Raw genomic sequence first — 18,420 nt, forward strand, 5'->3', positions numbered from 1 at the left:
AAAGACACAGATGTATGAATTCACTAGGTTCACCCAGCAGCAATGGGCGTTTCAATCGGCAGGCAAGTTCCTGCTACCAGTAGCGGCGGGCGGGTCCCCTCGGAACTCCGGTACCGCACCAAGACTATTGCTTCATCTACATCGTGACACGGCGACCAATACCCACCAGCTTATTGGAAGAAGAACTTTGTCAGTCTGTCACTCACAGTCGGGCGTGCCTAGGCTCTCGGACTGTCGGCGCAAAGCGTTTATCGATCCTCGACGGGGATCTGCAGGCAACTGTGGCGCCCTCAGCAGATCCACGATGCGAGCCGAACGTGCTTTCGAAGTTGATCTGCGCTAAACCAATGTACGCGACTTTGCCCTATCGCAAGTCTTCGAATTATCTCCTGTCCACTGTCAAGTCCACACACGGTTATACGCTAAACCCCAACCAGCTTACTGTTAGCGTCCGCTGGTCCAGGGAATCGCGTGCGCCCGTAACAGTCGTTGTTTCTCAGCGTCCATGCCCTCCAAACTTAACAAATTTCGAAACAAGATCTTCAACGCTTTCTTTAGAAGCATTCTGTTTTAAGTTGGTGGCGCTCAGGTACCAGCACGCCGCTTAGGGAGCCAATGGAATGTCGGAGAACCAAACAAACCTACCCACTACATCCTGAGGCCAACGTTTACGATGTATGTTTGATCAGACTGCGCCGATTTCATCATAGCAGCTGCAAGTGTGTGGTGCTTCAGCCATGAAGATGCCGAGATGTTGTTCTCGCGCACCGCCAACCCAGACTGCCATCGCTATTGCGTTGTAATGCAGTTTTGACACAGTTGTGTCTGTAAGTGGGATCATCTGAACAACCCAGGCGTTAGGGACTCCGTGCTCCACAGAACGTGGAGCTTGGGCCATAACCCTCACCATCTGCTACACCATGCTAGCCTGGCAGATCTATTTCAGCATCTTTGACACATTTGGCATGGTGCCTGGCTTGCGAATCCACGCTGCTATTGTGAGGCCGCCAGTTTTTCCAATTTTGGCAACTCTGTTTAAGCACACATGAGTGCTAGAAGATATAAAGCTGTTCATTGTTGCTCCTAAGTCAACATCATCAGTTCGTTGTCGTTCACTTCTCTGGTACTTCAACACATTACATTCTTACTCTCATTCAAAGACAACTATCGCTATCCACCTCAAATAATGTATATCTCAAACATCTTTATCTCTGTCCTGGCAGCTTCCAGCACCGCGAATGCCTTCAATATCAAAGAGGAAGCACACAACGCTGGCGAAGTCTCCAAGCGTACGCTTGGAAAGCTTTTCGGGACTCTTGCTGGACTCCTTGGCATCAATAAGGCGTCAGAGCAGTGCCCTGCTGTCTGGACTCAGATCTCTGCCCAGCTCACTGAGCAATTCCTAGCAGACGGCCAGTGCACGGACGCGGCTCGCGCTGCCATCCGTTCGTCTTTCCACGATTGCTTCAACGGCGCCTGCGATGGATCTCTAATTCTTGCCAACGAATGCTCCAACAATGAGAATAGAGGCCTTGAGCGTCTATGCGGAAACCTAAAAAACGTACAAGCCAACACTGGTGTTGGCATGGCCGACCTCATACAGTTCGCCGCCGCACACGGCGTGAAGACGTGTCCTGGAGGACCCACAGTTCCTGTCAAGGTCGGTCGGAAGGACTCCAGTACTGCAAATGCTCTTGGTGTTCTACCCTCTGGATTCGCTCAAGGCGGTGACCTTGTCAAACTCTTTGGTAAGCATGGATGGCGTGAAAGCATTGCCACTCGTTCTAACAACACATAGCATCCAAGGGTTTCTCTCCCGTCGATCTCGCAGCCCTGCTTGGTGCTCACACCGCGGCGAAGCAGCGTGTCACAGCCCCCGACTCCCCGCAGGAACTTGACAGCACCGTTGGCACTTGGGACAACAAGTACTTCTCCGAGACTAAGAGTGGCAAAGCACCTTTCACCCTGCCCTCTGACAAGAGCGTTGCTCAACACCCGCTCACAAAGCTGCCATTCAACATGTTTGCGCTTAGCAAGGGCGCATGGGATCTTGCTTTTGTCAACGCAATGGTGAAGATGAGTATGCTTGGTGTAGATCAGAGAGGTCTCATTGATTGTACTTCGGCTTTGCCAGGCGGTAGCAAGAGGAGGGATATCAGAAGCAGCAATGTTTTCGACCGCTTCAAGTTCTAGACTCTGATTTCTGGATATTCGTAGCGGGCGGGCTGGACCTTTCACTTTCTTCACTCTCTTTGACTTGACGTCGCACATTAGTATCTTATGTAATATTGGCCCGAAACCTTACGAAATGGAAATCTTTCGATCTATATATTGCCTCCCTCCGCAGATCGCACAGTTGCATGGCCAATCGGTTTCGTTGAGCCTTCGCTTGGGTTTCATCCTGACCGTGCTTGTCGCTTCTGTCACATTGATGGATTCAACCCGTGGTGCCAGGCGACAATACTTAGTCTGTACTGTCATACTCGATTGGCTCGGTATCAGTTCCACCGACCAGACTCTTTGCTGGTCACCAAGTAAAGATCAGCAGCTCTCGATACTTCAGCTCCTGTGCTGAAATTCTTTAGAGACACGTGCTGAACATCTGCGCTTCTGATATACACGAAACATATCCCGCCGAGCGGCGATTATGGCAATGACCATGATTATGAGGCGGGTGACGCATAGCTTGACCGGGAGCATTACCCAAGTTCTGCCCTCCGACTGCCAGTGGGCGGAAATCGCGATAAGAGGAGGACTGTAAAGCCGAGCAATGCCACAGCAGCATTGCACACAAAGACCAAGGGGATTTTCCCAACTTCCGCGAGCGCAGCGAAGACCAGACCAAAGACGGCAGTGGTAGAAAGTCTTGCAATGTTTTCGACGAGGGTGATTCCGCTCAACGCATCGACGCGCTGATTGTTGGGAAGCATCTGTAGGATTGTCCCTTTTGATGCAGCAGCTGTCCCAGCTGCGAGAGGAAGAAGCGCTGCTACGATGAAGAGCTGATAACCCTGTGAGACGAATACGGCGAGTCCTGTCATGGCCCCGTCGAGAAGAAGACTGAACCTAGCGTACATAAGATCAAAAGCGAATGTTTGCTTCTGCTCAGGTCGTGGGGATGCAATCGATGTTGAATCACTTTCCACGGGCCCGACTTCGTTCGGTGATGGTAGTCCGCCGAGTAGTGGTTGGGTCTCCGCCAGATTGGCTGGAGAAGCAGCTTTTGGTTCCATACACCTTCTCCCGAATGCGATGATACGGGGGAAAACGAAGGCCAGGAAGAAACCTCGCAAGGAAGAGTACATGAAGATGAGCCAACCGTTGGCCCGGGTGCCAAATTCGAATTCGTCAGTGGCATACATTTGTAGCAGCGTAGGTATGTAGCCGGTGGCCAGAATGCCCAGAAAGACACCAAGACCGAGTGTAAGTGCCCCGAACTGTACACTCATGCGGCCGTCCACAAGCGTCCACTTTTGAGGGGTGAATATTCTTAATGGACCAAAAAAGCGCCCAAGACCGTTTGGCGCAGGATCCGTGTGATTGTCTTTTTCCTCGTGCGGCGGTGTAGAAGGGAGGCAGACCGTGACGTAAACACACGAGAGTAGAAACAAGACCACTGTCATGCGGAACGGTGCTATAACTCCAAAGGCTTCTCCGACGAGTCCTCCAATCAAAAAGCCAACCGCCGCACCGAAAAGCATGCAGCCTTGAAGGCGGCCCAGAGCGCCTGTGCGATCCTCATGCTCTACAACATCTGCAACGAACGAGTTGAGAGCGAGCACGTAGCCATTGGGTCCGCCAACAATGGTGATGATTTGGCTGGCTTGCACAATCAAGATGCCTGTGCTGGACCCTCTCGACACACCAATGTTCTGCACGAGCAATCTTACTGCAGGCCAGAATATTTGGATTACGAGTGCCTTCTTAACGCCTAAACGCTTGATAGTCCAGCCAGTAATGATGAGGTTGACCAGGCCAAACAAGGTCGTCGATCCGGCGAGAAGAGCAACAGATCGCGCTGTGCTGGCCTCAATCTCATGCTTCGCGCAGACATCTTTCGCCGCAGGATCGCGGACGTGGTGCGGGTCCTCGTAGTATGCATCGCATGTCATCACGCGGAAAACGTATAAGAGTGGCACCTGGGTAATGCCAAAGGAGAGTGAGACCAGGAAGGCACAAAGCATCAGACGCCACTGTACGGAGAGTCCGTGTGAACCCTCCTTTGCCTCTTTTGATTGTGTGCGCGATAACAATGGTGTTGTTTCTTGCATGTTCGGCCCAACTTCCGACTCTTGAATCGTAGCCATGGCGCCGGTCGAAGTGACGACTCGTACAGTGACCGTGGTGGAGCGGGAGAGGACGAGGAGCTATATATTTCAGACACTTCGCTAGAATTGTCTGCCACGCCATGTACTTAAGCAGCTTCTGATTCGCTGGGGAGCCACTAAAGTTGTGCGTAATCGGCCCTCGGCTTGGCGCCATCGGCTTTTTAAGAGGATGTCGCAATCATCAGCGACAACGAATCGTGGCCGCCAATCAATAGAGACCAACGATAAGCGGACTGGGAGCGCAAGCATACGCACACATCTGACCATCCTCTTTTGCAAGGTCCAGCTTCTTGTTGTAGCGTGCTATTGAACATATTACAGAGCTCTGACTGAGCGCACACCTTGTTCTAGTGAGGAATCGGCTCAACAGCATCGATTGGCCCAACTTGCTGCACACTCTTTTGCCTACCGCTACGAGACCTATCGCCACACTGACAGGCAGAAACGTGTCAACGTTCAAAGCAAGACCATGAGGATTTCTCGTCAGGAGTACGTCAGTTTATATTACGCGTCACCGAAACATGGAAGCGCCTACCCTCAAAGACGAAGTGGCAGTGGGTCAGCGTACTGAGGTGAATTGAGTAAAGGCAAGGCTGGCGAACTCGCCAGGATTCGATGTAGGTCTATGCTTGTAATGATATGTGTATAATGCTCCTCCCAACCGAACGCCTGAGACATGCAAGGCCGAAATGTCTTCCGAAATGTGATCTGCACCCGTAAATCCTCTTCGACTCCCAAAAGTCGACGCTGGGTACTTTGACTGCGCTCTAGTACATGGACCGTCGCTTCAGTTTATTTCTGTCGGATGTTAGCTTCCTTTTCTTCTGCCACTGAGCTCGTTGGCTCGACTTACGTTGTGTTGCCCCAACTCAATCGTCTGAGCTTGCTCTTCTCGCCGTCTGAGATCGCACCGAAACCCGAGTCGTGTTTTGCTTGTTTGTCCACTCCTTTCGTGGAGGCAGCAGTCTGTGATCTAGCATCTTGCAGTCTCAAGTCCTCTTTACTGTTCATGGCGATCGCCTCAGGGCTTGTGTAATATCTTGGTTGCGAATTCCGTCTTGGATTTGGTGGGCGGACAGCCTTCGGTAGTGCGGCTGGCTCAGTTCGAATTACGGGCTGCGTTGCGCTGCGTGGTCGCTGCAGGTGTTGTTCGTTGAGTTCTTTTCTGCTGGGAAATCGGCGGGGCATGGAGGCGGTAGGTGCTGTGCTCGTCCGCGGACGGGTTGCTAGGCCTGACGGGCCTGAGATGGGACGAGGGATTGGCCGTGGCATTGGCTCTTCGTCCTTGTCACGCACAGTCGGGTGAGACGAAAGCGATAGAGGACGTTGTCGTTGAGACGCTGTGACCGGTTTGGAGGTAGAGTTGACATCTGATGAGCCCTGGTTGTCACCCCACTTAGACTCGTGGATCTTCGGACTGCGCACTATGTCATCGATGCTGTTGTCCTTTTTGACGATACGCTTCATCATATCCCGTAATCCAAGTCCACTCCTCCTCTTTGCGTAACGCGGCTCGGCTTCGGTGGCAGCGCTGATAATGTTGTGGGCCTGCGAGTCGCTTTGATTCCTCCGGTGGCTGCGTGCCGCATTTCTCGGCTGTATGCCACCCAAGATTGGACTGCCTAGCAAAGGCGCAACAGGTACAGGTGGGGCAGCATCTGAGGACGTCAGCCGTGGTGGCGGGCTATGTTCATTAATGAGCGTCGCACCACTGGTTCGCGCTGAGGTGAAATCGGCCGAGGATACACGTTGCCCAGAGGCAATATCCTCGCGGTCTTGCACAAGCCTCTCCTTTGCTGCGCTGAGCTCCGCTACGGAGCGCTTTAGCTGCTCGACTTCAGAGCGTACAGACTCGCTGTTGTTCATAGCGACTTCCATATCTGCTTGGAGTTTCTCAAGCTGATGATCCTTCTCAGCCAAGATGCTCACTAACTTTTGCAGTTCCGCCTCTTTCCTTGCCAAGTCATCTCTGCTCTCGTTCAGCTGCCCTTCCAAACGCTGAAAGTGAACCCGATGTACGACGGTCGGCCGAGCAGCGCCCATGTCTTCGTTAATGGCGTGTTCCAGCCGCAATTGTTCGCGCAGCGCCTCAATCTCCTGGTCTGCCTGGAAAACGCGAGTATTGGCATCGCGGAGTCGCTTATCAAGAGTTTCGACTTCCATGTGAAGACGCAAGTTGTCTTGCTGGGCGGTGTCAAACATCGCCTCTAACTCATTCTGGTCGTTTTCCTCGATGGTGGGAAGTCGATTAGAAGGGTCACTTCTGCTTCGTTTTCTACCCGATTGAGTTTCCTCCAGTTCCACGCTAGCCTCCTGCAGGAATGCTTTGGTCTGGTCATGGCGTTCCCGCTCCTCTTTGAGAGCATTTTGAATCTTTTTGCTGATGTCCCAAGCTCTTTGCAGTTCCGCCTGTTGGTTTACGACATCTTCGGCAGTTCTACTTGCGACAGCAAGCTCGCGTCTCAATCGTTCAATAGTCGCATCCTTGTCCTCCTCGGGACCCGATAGCGATGGTGGGCCCTTTTTGATCCGTAGAAGGCGAACCTCCAATGCGCGATCACCATTGCCAGTGTCCTCGAAGGTAGCGTCGTTGCCGAATCTTGGGCTGGCTTGACGCTCCATTGCTGCCAGTCTTTCTTTGAGTACACTGAGCTGGGCTTCCTTCAGTTCCAAGGTGACACGTTGCTGCTTGAACGACTCGCTATATTGCTCGTCCCTCTCTTGCATGTATCTTTCCTTTTGCTCGTTGCCTTTTCGTAGCGCGAAGAGTTCGATATCTTTCCGGTAAACGATGGCTTGGTGGTGCTTTCCAAGAGTTTGCTTCATGGCCTTCATGTCATTGTGCAGGGCTGAAAGGTCTGCGATTGATCTTGCAAGCGCATCTTTGGCGTTAAGAAGTTCTTGCCGAGCAACGCGCAGATCCACATCCTTGGCTTTGATTGCGGTCTGCAAGTCGGTGAGGGACCATTGGAGTCGCACGACATCACGGTCTTTCGAGTCGTAGGACCCTATAATAGATGTGGAGTCGCCCTTTTGAGACTGGGAACGTGATCGCCTAAGCGGATCTTCAATTTGCGATTCGACCAGAAAGGAACGTGTCTGCACCAGAAGGGTTTCAATTGCCGATGATGCTGCGTAGTTCTGGTGGTGTGATTCGCCATTGGCGGTAGCGTCGTTGTCTGACCCATACAGGACGCCCTGGAACACGTCGTAGCTCACCATGACTAGCGTGGCCACCAGCCAATGACCCGAGCTGAACCCCTGAACCACGAAACTGGCAATGCAATTGCAACAAATCGCAGCGCGCTTGCCGTCGTCGTTTGATGATGTCCGGCAACCCAAAGTCTCAAAGATCGGTGGATAAGAAGCAGGACCGCTGCAAGCTCAAAGACGGTGAAGACCGATTCCCGCGATATTCAGGGATGTTCCAAGCGGTGGCGCGAGTCTTGATTGAGGCGGTCTGCAAGTGCGTTGAACAAAGACCTGAACTTGCGTACCCGCTCGCCAATTTCAAGAAATATTCTTCCTGCGTGATCGTCCAAATTGCACACCGAGATTTGGAAGGGGGTTGCACGAGAACCTACCAGAAACTGAGAGCAACTGTGATGTGATCACCCGGCGGCTGAAGGTAGCACCTGAGGGAGGAGACACCCGCGGAATCTGGGGTATGTATGCAACACGGCCTGTCCGCTGATACGAGGAACTGTCCTGGCGCAGACGAAGACTGGAGCGGCTGCGATCGAGGAGATAGGAAGTCGATGGTCTGTGGTGCTTTCTTGGAGTTCGTAGATCACTCTGAGCATTACTCGTAAACATGAGAAGTCGTAGTGATCGTTGCAATTAAGTTGCACGCGAGGCTGCATACATCACACTCTGCGGTATAAATTGCAGCCGTGAACGCCGTGGATGAAAAGGGTCGCGAAGGCAGAAGCAGGATGTGAGCAAGCATTATTTGAACCCACCACATACACGCATGAAGCACCAAATGACGCCTGAAGAAGCAAATGACTAGAAACGCCGTGCTGAAATGCTTGCAGTCAGGATATCGTAGCAAGACAAGATTTGCAACAACAAGGATGGGTAACAGCCTGGGCGACTGGATGCCAAAGCTCATAACAGGCCTCATATCTCAAAATGCTTGTAGCCTTCCACCAGTCCGTCGCTAATCTTTGATGGGACAGCCCAAACGGGCAGATAGTGTTGTAACTCATCAAAGGCAGGGATGTCGCCTGTATTCGCGTCCGACCAAAGACAGACGACCCTTCCAGAAAGCTTTGAATTCTCTTTAGCGTTCCATGAAACGCTCACATTCCAGGGTTGCGACCACTCTCGGTGCCACAGACGCACCTCGCGGGAGCCGTGCTCGCTGGTGCGCCTGAAGCGGGGATCTGAGACACCCCCGGCTACCGACAGATCCCGGATCGACGTATCGAACAGAACACGACATGCTCGTGTATTTTGCCCAACAACACGAATAGTGGCCGCGCCGGTTTTGTTGCTCTTCTCAACCGAGTAGTCAAGCCAACTCTCAGAGTGCGAGCGATTGCTGAATGGGGATGCATCTGCAACGACTTTGGCAGGAAGTCCCTCCCACTCGCATTTCTTCAGCTCTTTGCGCGTCACCACGTCAGGTGTGGAGCAGTTCACTATCTGTCCTCGCGCGCTTGGCAGCTGGTCAATGATTTGCTGGACGTAACCGTCCACGCCGGTCAGGGATACCGTGTTCACACCAGTCTCTAGGTTGACTTGTTGGACAAAGTAGACTTTCAAGCGATGTTCCCTGCTGAAGGGAAATGCCACGAGGTTGTAAATGACGGTTCCCACGCAAACCAGGAATAAAAATGTGGGGATGTGGTACGTGATTCGGTGAGCGAATGGCCCGGCCGGCGCGATTAGCAGAGTAGCAAGTGCGGCGAAGGACAGGTAAATGAAGAGTGACGAGTTTCCATCCGAAGGCGTCTGGTAGAGCGCAGATGTGAGAAGTAGGGCAATCTGACCAACTAGAATGACAGTGATAGGTACGAGTAGCAGAAATTGCACGATCCAGATCCAGCTCGGTAGCTTTCCGCTCCACTCTTGTTCTCCAGGATACGGATGTCCAAGATCTAATGGTCGAGGCTCGTCTTCCTCGGCCGAAGATCCACGCCTACTATCGTGCCTTGTCCTGGCAAAGCTTCGCTGATCGCCGCGCAGAAGGGAAGTCGTCTCGGTGGCTTCGTCATCAGGAAGAGGGCGATCTTCAGATCGCGACACGCTATTTCCGGTAAGTGGTCGACTAGGAGGCTGAACATCTTCTTCAATGATATCGAATGTCTGTGCATAAGCCGACTTCTTGGGTGCGAAGAAAAGCTCCAAATAAGACAAAAGGAGAGCGGCAAATACGGCTGCAAAGTAGAACAAAGCCCAGTAACCGCCGGATAGCTGATAGTTGTTCACAAGAACAGTAACGAAAGCAAGAAGTATGAAGCTCCCAGCGAAAAGCCAGATCAGACCATAGATACGTTGGAGAGCAGACGGGCGCATTGCGCTGGCGCCACGTGAGAAGAACCAAGCAAACGAGATCCATGTTGAGATCATCATGCTATACATGCATTAGCAGTGTTCAAGGACGGCTGAGTTGACACGGAAACGACATACCTCCAGACAGCGTACGGACTACTGTAGATGATGAGGGGGTTTACTCTCACTACAAGGTATGCAAGCGCAACGACGGCAGCTGTGGCAATGATGAAGACAATGGGTAGCCGGAAAAAGCCTTTCCAGCCATGGAGATAGATGGGCTGGTCGTCATCAGACGAGTGGACGTAAATCTTGCGCGCGAAGAGATAGTTCTTATCAGCTTTGCTCAGACCGAAGGTGAGACCGATAAGCGTCAGCGGCGCGACGACAAGAAGGGTGACGCAAAGAGCAAAGAGTGTATGCAGGCGGAACACAACAAAAGTTTGGCCAAGCAGATCGAACCACACTGCATCGCTCCCAGTGCCAGCGTCGACTTTGGCGTCTTCGCGTCTATCCTCACTGCCATTGAACTCGTCACTGGTGTCAGATGCCAAGCCAGACACAGTGGCGATAGAGGCGGAGAGCATGTGCCACACCGACTTGAGTGAGGTCTCACGTGTTGAGTCTTCGACGGTGTGGTAACGAGCACGGGGCTCCATGAAGGCAACATCCAGGCCGCGGAGACCAAGTTCGCCATAGAAGACCTTGTAGTCGGTTTCGCTGCGAATGAGACCCTTTTTGAAGCCATCGGCACTGACGACGGTGCCGAACGGATGCTTGGATGCGCGATAGTGCTTGGTGACCTCGGTGTCGGTGCTGCGGAACAGGGTTGCTCGCCCACCAGCGCCAGCACCCTCGAGATTGAGGAAGGTATGGGGTACCCTCGAGATGGGATGGCGCATGAAGGCTTTTGCTCCATTCAGGAAATCTTCCTCGCCATTGTTCAGCAGGAGAATGATGGATCGCTTGGGCCAATTGTCGCGCTCGGTGAAATAGGACAGTAGCTGAAGCACACAAACGACGCCGACGCCGTCGTCGGTAGCGCCATAGCCGCTGCTCACAGAGTCGTAATGGGCGTTGACAAGCACGCCGCCGTTGTTGGGACGGCGGGAGGAGGTCAGGGCGGACTGATTGGGATCAAAGAACGGCTCGTCGTCGTCGGATCCGCGGATAGCGACGATGAGATTGGTCCCCTCAAAGTAGACGGTAGTGTTGCTGGACGAGAAGGTGGCATTGGATAGGTTGTCGTCGACGACGGCAACGTCATGGGCGGTCAGGTTCTTGGCGGCGACGAGGTCGGTGATGCGAGCCAGCAGGTACTGACGCACATGGTCGTTGGCGCGGCTGTTGTAGGGGTGGAACTGGCGGGTGATGTGTTGCAGATCATCCCAAGCTTCGGTGAGGTTGGTGCCAGGCGGCGGGCTGGACGGGTAGTTGGGCACTCGCAGATGGACGACCAGCAGGGCGGCGAACAGGGCGACGTAGACGAGCGTGGCGAAGACATTGACGGGCCCCGGGGTGAAGGAGAAAGGGTTGTAGCGGGCCATGGCGCGGTGGTGGTGGAGCGACACGCGCTGGAGCTCTGGGCGCGTGGTGGTTGGGGGAGCTGGAGCTGTGGGGGCGAGCTCGAGGGCGAGCTTTGGCGGGGCGAACTGGCGGCAGAGCTCTGGCGGGGCGGGGCAGCTTGAGCGCTGCACGATGATGCGCAGCGCGGTCTTGGGCGCCGATCAGAGCAGCAGAGCCTCCTCGGGGGCGGCTAGCCGTGGAGGGCCGCTGCAGACGTCCTCACGCCCACGCTGGCCGACAGCGGTGCTCATGCCTCGCCCACCGCGCTGGCAGCCGGTCCTCCTGTGCCCTTCGCGGCCTGCCTGCAGCGCTTCGGTGGTCTCAGGTGCAGAGCCTCAGTGGTCTCGGGCGCAGAACCTCCTCGCACCATGTAGCTTGCACTGCTGCTCCACGCCGTGATCTCGCACTCCCACGCTGGCTGGCTTCTGTCCCCCTGCCTGGCCGCCGTCTTCCTGCCTGGCCTCTGTCCGCCTGCCTCGCCTCCCGCCATGGCTCTGCCTACGCTGACCGACACCGCCGCCGTCCACCCCGGCTGCTGTCTCGCTCTCAGCGCCCCGCTCGTCGCACACCTGCACTCGCTGCTCCCACCTCGCGCCCTCGCCCTGTCCATCGGCAGCGGCTTCGGCCTGCTGGAAGCCCTCCTTAACGCGCCGCCCTACTGCGCCAACGTCGTCGGCGTCGAGGTGCAGCCCAGCCCCAACACGCACCTGCCCGCGACACACCTGCGCCTCGTGCACGGCACACGCTTCCTCGAGCCGCTCGCAGCAGACGCCGCCGCCTGGCTATTCGTGTATCCGCGCCGCCCTGCCCTCGTCACAGAGTACCTGGCGCGCTACGGCCCCGACAGCGTCCGCACCATCGTCTGGCTGGGCCCGCACGCCGACTGGGACGACTACACGTCCTGTTTTGGCCCCGACTGGGTCCTACAAACACGCACCGCAGACGAGGTCGGCGGCAAGCCCTGGGACCTGATCGCCACGGCACGCAGGGCCCCACAATGACAGCCTACCGTGCGCATTGCTATTGTTCTTTGTCCTTCACCTCGCTTGCTCAACAGCCACAATAGACAATGCACAGTGAACAACCCCCCTTCCTCAATATGTATTCAGAGCTAACTTCCCACCCTCCTACGCTCTGTTCTTACTTCGCTCTCCTCTCCTACACCTTTCGTGACGCCGGTAAACCAAACCCGCACAGCACACAGTAGACGCGCCATATCCAGCCCTATCAAGCCTCCTACCTGCAATGGACGCAGCTCCCGCACTCACTTCTGAAGGCGCTCTCTGGGCCTCGACTCCACTCCTCGCCGCCGCCCAGCTCTGGCCCTGGCATCCGCTGTGGGCTGCTGGCATATGGACTGCCTATGGTGCATGTGCTCTTACATCGCAGGGAGAAGCATGGCTCAAACCTCTCACCCTGTCTCCCTTGAACGCCAAAACGCACCAGCTGCGCACGGTATACGATCCTTCGGGCCTAGGAAACGCCACCGTCAGGGCACCCTCACGCAACAGCAGCAACAGCGTCAGCAGCAACAGTGTCTTGGTGACGTTTACTTCAGCCACTCCAGGTTCTGAAACCACAGATATTACCACCAAAGATGACGGCTCCACATCAGTCAGCCCAAACAACTCAGTAGGCACAGATAGCGCTTTCAGCATCGACAAGACTTCACCTACTACTTCCTTGTCAGAGCCTATTCCAGCAGAAACGCCCAGCAGTCTAGATACAGACAGCGCTTCCAACGCCAACAAGACTTCACCTACTACTTCCTTGTCGGAGCCTGTTTGGGCGGAGACGCCCAGCAGCCTGGATACAACCACGACACCCAGCAGTCTGAATGCAGCCACGACACCCAGCAGTCTGGATACAGCCACGACACCCAACAGCTTTGCAAACGTCCCGCAAGAAAGTTATAGCCAACATCGATCTAGTCGCGGAGAAACTGGCAAAGAGCAGATACAAGATCTTCCTTGGGGATACTGGCCGACTTACGGAATGCTGTTAGTGGCCGTGGCTGGTCTCGTGGCATGGACACTTGGGGTTGAGATATCTCCCCTTGACACTCTTCAGCACGCGCAACAACGTGGCAGGCTCTGGTTCCAGCAGCTGTACCACCTGTTGTTCCAGAAACAGGTTCCTAACGGAGCAACGCATCATCACGAGATAGCCTCATCTCGATTGGCCAACTTCATATGGGGAGGAAGGACACACCAGACTTATAATTGGAGAGCTATCACGTTTATCTTCCTGTGTACAGTATTCGCCATCTACCCATTCTGGCGGCTCTCGTCGCTGATCGAAAGGCTGCTCTCAGTAACATGCCAAGCAATTCTTACGCTTGTGAATGGTTTGTCACAGCTCACAACCTGCGCCGTGACAACCTACCACAATCCTCTTTCCATGGATGGAAGTTACCAGCCGACATTCGTTTCCGAATCGCGTACCGGCATACTTTGCCGCTGGATCGAAACCGCTGTCATGAGCTTCCGCTCTATACTCTTACCAGCCAAATCCTCCGCTACAGCCCTCCAGCGCTGCTACACTGTAGCCTGGGACAATCGCCTCTCATACACGGGCTATTATGAGATGGCGCACCAGACTGGCCCAACAGCGGCGTGGTGTATGAGAATCGAATGGCTTGTTATGCACTATAGAGCGTTGGCGCGGCAATTGATGCCGTGGCTTGCAGTACCAAAGCAGACACTGGGTTATGTGCGCCAATTTCTCGGCTGCGTACCGTTCGTGCACATGCTCAGCGGCAGTCTGTGTCCAGGCTGGGCGCATGAGATCAATCGTGGAGTTTGCATCTCGCTTCTGCGCGGATTGTGTATACTCAACCTCTTGGCTGTTATGCAATGGCATGCGGTTCCTTCGCGATCGAGAACTGGGCTTCAGACACGCTTTGTGGTTACGTGTCTGGTTATTGTTCCTTTTGCAGCACTTGCAATGTTGTCGTGGACCATGCATTTCTCAGTGCTCCAACAAGTCACGACGCTGGTTCTCGCACTGTTGATTCTGTCTCCCTACCACGAGTCTCTAGGAACAAGATGGATTACTTTTCTTCGCCGCCTACACGTTATACCAGCTATTACGCGTTGACAAGGCGCTGGTTCTAGAGTATAGAAATATCACATAATTTTATCAGTATAGAAGTATAAAATCAGGCTAGGGATAAATCCTCTTTCGGTTACATTTGTTATCTGACTACTACGCTATTCTCCTCTTGAACGTTTCTAGGATCCATGTTATTCAAGATATTTAATTTAATACTTGACTTAGTCTAGATTTACTGTGCGAATGTAGTAACAAACGTATTCCACACTAGTGCGTCAAGACCTTCCTTTGCTTCCTTCACAGCTGCACTCGCAAGTACCTTCTCTCGGGTCTAAAAGTCTCTAAGTTAGTAAGATGCTCTTACACTCCTGCCGAAACCAAAAGATGTTTTTCACTTACCTCGTTGTCGTCCCACCCCAACACACCAACCCACCTCCTCTCCTCAAGGTTCAGACTCGGCCCGTGAATGCTCTTCGTGCCTTCCTTCTGGGCATCTGCAGCTGCAACAGCAGCAACAAACTTTCTCCACGCCTCCTGCGACTCCACTAGTTTGGCATCTCCCTCCCCAAGCTTCACCTGCCACACCTCCGTCAACGCACTTCCAAAAACCTGGCCCGGCTCGAGATCCGTGTTGTACAGCTATGGAACCGGCGGGGCCACAGAGTACGGTATCACCTTAGTTTTGAAGGCCGCAAAGTTGTCTGATGCGACAAAGGAGTTGAAGTGTGAATCATCGTTCCATTCTGGCGAGGAATTAGCATCATGCTGTGTTTTCTGAGTTTGCGCAACAAGGAAGTAACGAACCAAGTCCAACACTGAGTCTGAACTCCTTTGACACATCCTTCCCATTCTCAATGAGAATCTTTCCGAAATTTTTGGCCTTGGGAGGATTGGCATGGGTGTCGAGGATCTCAATGAGATAGGGTGCGAGCTCGCTCAGAAACGTCGCTTCGGTCTCCGGATCAGTCTTCAATGTTGGGATGACGAACTCAGTGAAAGGCATCTTTGCTGTGGTGTGAGGAATCGGTGTGAGGAATCGAATTGATGGATACAAAACTGGTTTGCACTGAATTCCCTTATATACACCATCTTTGTTGCCTCTCTTTCTCTCTCTCTCTCTTTCACCCTACTGTGGTATACTAATCATTCAAAAACCCAACAACCGACGCTTACCTTATCACTTGAGAAACTGAGATTAGCGCCAACACCGGCGAATTATTGCCACCCCTGTTGGCGCATCTTCGTTGATTTGTAACTAGCCGAGGTGCTGCTTAAACATCACACTAGAGAAAAGGCTATCCCCACGGGCCACACCACATCCACAAACGCAGCTCAGAATAAGCTAGGAGAATCAGAGCGAGGAAATACATTGGCGTTCCCTTTTTGAGGCAGTGAAAAAGCCGAGCAAAGAGTGTGCTCAGACCTCAGGAACGTCGAGTCTTGGCAGGCGCAGATTATGTAATCTCGATGACAAATGGCGCTACCCTGTGCAGCTATCGCTTTACTTCCTCTATTTGCATCGTCGCAACCCCAAAAGCGCATCGACCGAGTTGCTTGTCGTAGTGCTGGTGTGACTTGCACTAGTTATACTACTGCACAGTTTCTGTACGATAAGGCCTGTATAGCCCATCTGCGTCGATCGGCATGTGTATATGCCTACCGACAGAAGACCACGCAGCACTTGCATGCAATCACTTGAGTCTCACCATTGATGCTGCTATCGATATGCATACATCAAATACTACAATGACGAAGTGATGTCAGGTATGTGTCTTGTGAACGATGTAGTCCTTAGTCGAGTAGCGAATTCGCAAGGAGGCCCAGGTGCCTCTCGTAGATGTCAAGCAGCGTATGTGTTGTGCCCAGATAAACACCTTCTACTATTATTGACGCACTACAATCTGGAATGGCAGAGGATGCCAACTAAATCTTAATGCTAGATGGCTACTAAAGAACGCACCAATCCGAGTTTACCAATTGTTTACTTCAGTGCTCCCTCTTATTCCCAACGCGTCAACGAACGGCACGATATTTTCTTCTCTACGTCTCTTCCATCCTCAACAAGCAAAGTAATTCACGTCAGTTTTAGCAATCGAGTGCCTGAACAAATCGACCGCCAATCTTCGTGGCGTTTTTGCCACCAAGCAAGTCACTTAGCTCCGAACGGTGGGTGACCTATGACGGGGGTTCCACGACAAACTCCCATCTTTCGCTACCCCGTTGTAGATCACAGTCTTTGGTAGTTCCAGTTTTTTACATGACCTACAGGCATCGGAACCATAGCATTATGACGTGTCGTTAAGGTGTGAGATGGAATAGAAGAGATTCGTTGGAACCGAAATAGTTCCATGGAGTAAAACGTATCTAGAGCCTAGAGAGAAGAGCTTTCTAGATTTGAGGTATATTTAAAAAACCCCAGAAGGGGTAATCAATCCCTGGGCCGGCACTGCGAATAGAAATGCGTTAGTTTTCTATCGCGGAATAGTCTGTACTACTCTATATCTTCATCATGAATCCGCATTTGTATCCGCATTGCCTCCTCTTCCCAAAAATCGGCTATCTGCTCAGCTCCCCGACGCCCGCCGAACTGAATGTCGGCGTTCGCCATATCCCCCTCAGCACCATCCATCAGTCGCTGAAAACAACCCTTGTTGCTTGGATCATTGAAGTGCTGATACGGACGCCCTGGATCCAGCCAGGCGCCACACAAATAGCAAAAATGCGTTTTGCATTGCGCGCATGTCATGTGGTTACCTGAGGCAGTGTCAGCCATGGGGAGACGAGAAGTGGAGACGGCAAACTTACAGCCAAATGATTTCTGACAGGGAACAGAACAGTACGCGCAAGGTGACGTATTCTTCATGATGAAGTTCAGAGACGCCTGATCCTCTTCGGTTAGTTGATTGGCGTCACGGGGTTCGCATCGAACGAAGTCACCGTGCCAGGACGAGAGGCAAACGACGCAAAAGGCGAGAGTGCAGTCTTCACAAACAGCCAGGCGATCCATACCCCTGACACCAACTAAGCGTTTCTCTGGACCTGCGGGAGCATCTACTCGCGGTTGAGTTGCTTCCTCTTCTGCCTCGGAGCCCGAGTCGTCTATTTGGCTGACATCGGTCACCCTTGGGTACTTGTCCGACCGCATTGCGCCTTGGCACCACTGTCTTGGACAGAAGATGATGTTGGGGTCCGACTCCATTTTCTTCTTGCGTCTGATATTGACGTAACGCTCCACTTGCTGTCGAGAAATGGGTATCCGCAACAGTTCTTTCGGCGATATCAAGCGCTCTTTCTTCCCCCCGCCGCCACCACAGTCTGTAGACATGCATCTGACATTGTTGACAGCGCCCTCGGTGATGCAGTTGTTGTAGTAGTCCTGCAAGCAGGGGATGCAGAAGACGTGGCTGCAGCGCTCCATACGGTAGCAAGCCTCGCCCTTCTTCGGCTCAAGACAAACCTCGCAATCGAATGTCTCTTTATCGAATAGCTCGCGCTTCATGCGGGTGCTGTAGTGCAGCAGCTCGTACTGCATCGAGGCCGGTAGCGTGAGCTCTGTAATGCCAAAGCACGTCTCAGCTTGCTCCTGCAACGAGCTGATGTAGGCGAACAGGATCATGCCACCTCCATATTCGTCCCACAGCAATCTGGCGTCGTCGGCAAGCTTCTGGGCAACGCTGGCGGGCAGCCATGGCAGGGCAGTCGATATGTTGATATGCGGCGGTCCATTGTTCGGGTACTCTGCGGGCAGGTGGAGCTCGACGTGCAGGGCGGGAAGGTGGTCGAGGCGCAGGGTGTCTTGCGCGGGCGTGAACGTGACGGGCAGTGGCTTGGTGGGCGCCACGAGCAGGTCGAGCGCCGCGGTATACGGTGTCGCAGGGTCGATAACGAGCTCGGGGTAGATGGACTGCAGCGTTTCGAGCTCTTCGGTGCGCTCGTCTGAAGTGTCGTCCATGGCAAGGCACGACAGAACAGT

At 53.4% G+C, this 18,420-nt stretch overlaps 8 protein-coding genes across 8 annotated transcripts; 3 read left to right on the forward strand and 5 right to left on the reverse strand.

The window, feature by feature from the left end:
- The first annotated feature begins 1,048 nt into the window (after nucleotides 1-1,048).
- C7974DRAFT_101831 (heme peroxidase) lies at nucleotides 1,049-2,247 on the forward strand. The gene is made up of 2 exons (XM_046134846.1): nucleotides 1,049-1,748; nucleotides 1,799-2,247. The coding sequence occupies exons 1-2, from the start codon at nucleotides 1,187-1,189 to the stop codon at nucleotides 2,191-2,193; spliced, it is 957 nt and encodes a 318-aa protein (XP_046001400.1). The 5' UTR covers nucleotides 1,049-1,186; the 3' UTR covers nucleotides 2,194-2,247.
- A 33-nt stretch (nucleotides 2,248-2,280) lies between these two features.
- Nucleotides 2,281-4,370, reverse strand: C7974DRAFT_385393 (major facilitator superfamily domain-containing protein). The gene has a single exon (XM_046140944.1). The coding sequence runs from the start codon at nucleotides 4,305-4,307 to the stop codon at nucleotides 2,700-2,702; it is 1,608 nt and encodes a 535-aa protein (XP_046001401.1). The 5' UTR covers nucleotides 4,308-4,370; the 3' UTR covers nucleotides 2,281-2,699.
- A 528-nt stretch (nucleotides 4,371-4,898) lies between these two features.
- Nucleotides 4,899-7,694, reverse strand: C7974DRAFT_101848 (uncharacterized protein). The gene is made up of 2 exons (XM_046134848.1): nucleotides 5,182-7,694; nucleotides 4,899-5,126 (listed from the first exon to the last, which is right to left on the reverse strand). The coding sequence occupies exons 1-2, from the start codon at nucleotides 7,548-7,550 to the stop codon at nucleotides 5,096-5,098; spliced, it is 2,400 nt and encodes a 799-aa protein (XP_046001402.1). The 5' UTR covers nucleotides 7,551-7,694; the 3' UTR covers nucleotides 4,899-5,095.
- Nucleotides 7,695-8,297: 603 nt separating this feature from the next.
- Nucleotides 8,298-11,455, reverse strand: C7974DRAFT_101841 (endoplasmic reticulum metallopeptidase 1). Its single transcript, XM_046134847.1, has 2 exons — nucleotides 9,966-11,455; nucleotides 8,298-9,909 (listed from the first exon to the last, which is right to left on the reverse strand). The coding sequence occupies exons 1-2, from the start codon at nucleotides 11,372-11,374 to the stop codon at nucleotides 8,451-8,453; spliced, it is 2,868 nt and encodes a 955-aa protein (XP_046001403.1). The 5' UTR covers nucleotides 11,375-11,455; the 3' UTR covers nucleotides 8,298-8,450.
- Nucleotides 11,456-11,610: 155 nt separating this feature from the next.
- On the forward strand, nucleotides 11,611-12,516 carry C7974DRAFT_101859 (uncharacterized protein). The gene has a single exon (XM_046134849.1). The coding sequence runs from the start codon at nucleotides 11,882-11,884 to the stop codon at nucleotides 12,392-12,394; it is 513 nt and encodes a 170-aa protein (XP_046001404.1). The 5' UTR covers nucleotides 11,611-11,881; the 3' UTR covers nucleotides 12,395-12,516.
- Nucleotides 12,517-14,691, forward strand: C7974DRAFT_101872 (uncharacterized protein). Its single transcript, XM_046134850.1, has one exon. The coding sequence runs from the start codon at nucleotides 12,639-12,641 to the stop codon at nucleotides 14,490-14,492; it is 1,854 nt and encodes a 617-aa protein (XP_046001405.1). The 5' UTR covers nucleotides 12,517-12,638; the 3' UTR covers nucleotides 14,493-14,691.
- Nucleotides 14,680-15,450, reverse strand: C7974DRAFT_372351 (uncharacterized protein; the record flags this gene model as incomplete). Its single annotated transcript, XM_046140060.1, has 4 exons — nucleotides 14,680-14,778; nucleotides 14,847-15,056; nucleotides 15,123-15,190; nucleotides 15,252-15,450. 4 exons carry the CDS (start codon nucleotides 15,448-15,450, stop codon nucleotides 14,680-14,682), a joined length of 576 nt encoding a protein of 191 aa, XP_046001406.1.
- Nucleotides 15,451-16,938: 1,488 nt separating this feature from the next.
- On the reverse strand, nucleotides 16,939-18,399 carry C7974DRAFT_301750 (RING finger protein-like protein; the record flags this gene model as incomplete). Its single annotated transcript, XM_046137862.1, has 2 exons — nucleotides 16,939-17,201; nucleotides 17,253-18,399. 2 exons carry the CDS (start codon nucleotides 18,397-18,399, stop codon nucleotides 16,939-16,941), a joined length of 1,410 nt encoding a protein of 469 aa, XP_046001407.1.
- Between the last annotated feature and the right edge of the window lie 21 nt (nucleotides 18,400-18,420).

Source organism: Boeremia exigua (genome assembly GCF_020726555.1).
Source record: "Boeremia exigua strain MPI-SDFR-AT-0100 chromosome Unknown C7974scaffold_2, whole genome shotgun sequence".
Lineage (NCBI taxonomy): Eukaryota > Fungi > Ascomycota > Dothideomycetes > Pleosporales > Didymellaceae > Boeremia > Boeremia exigua.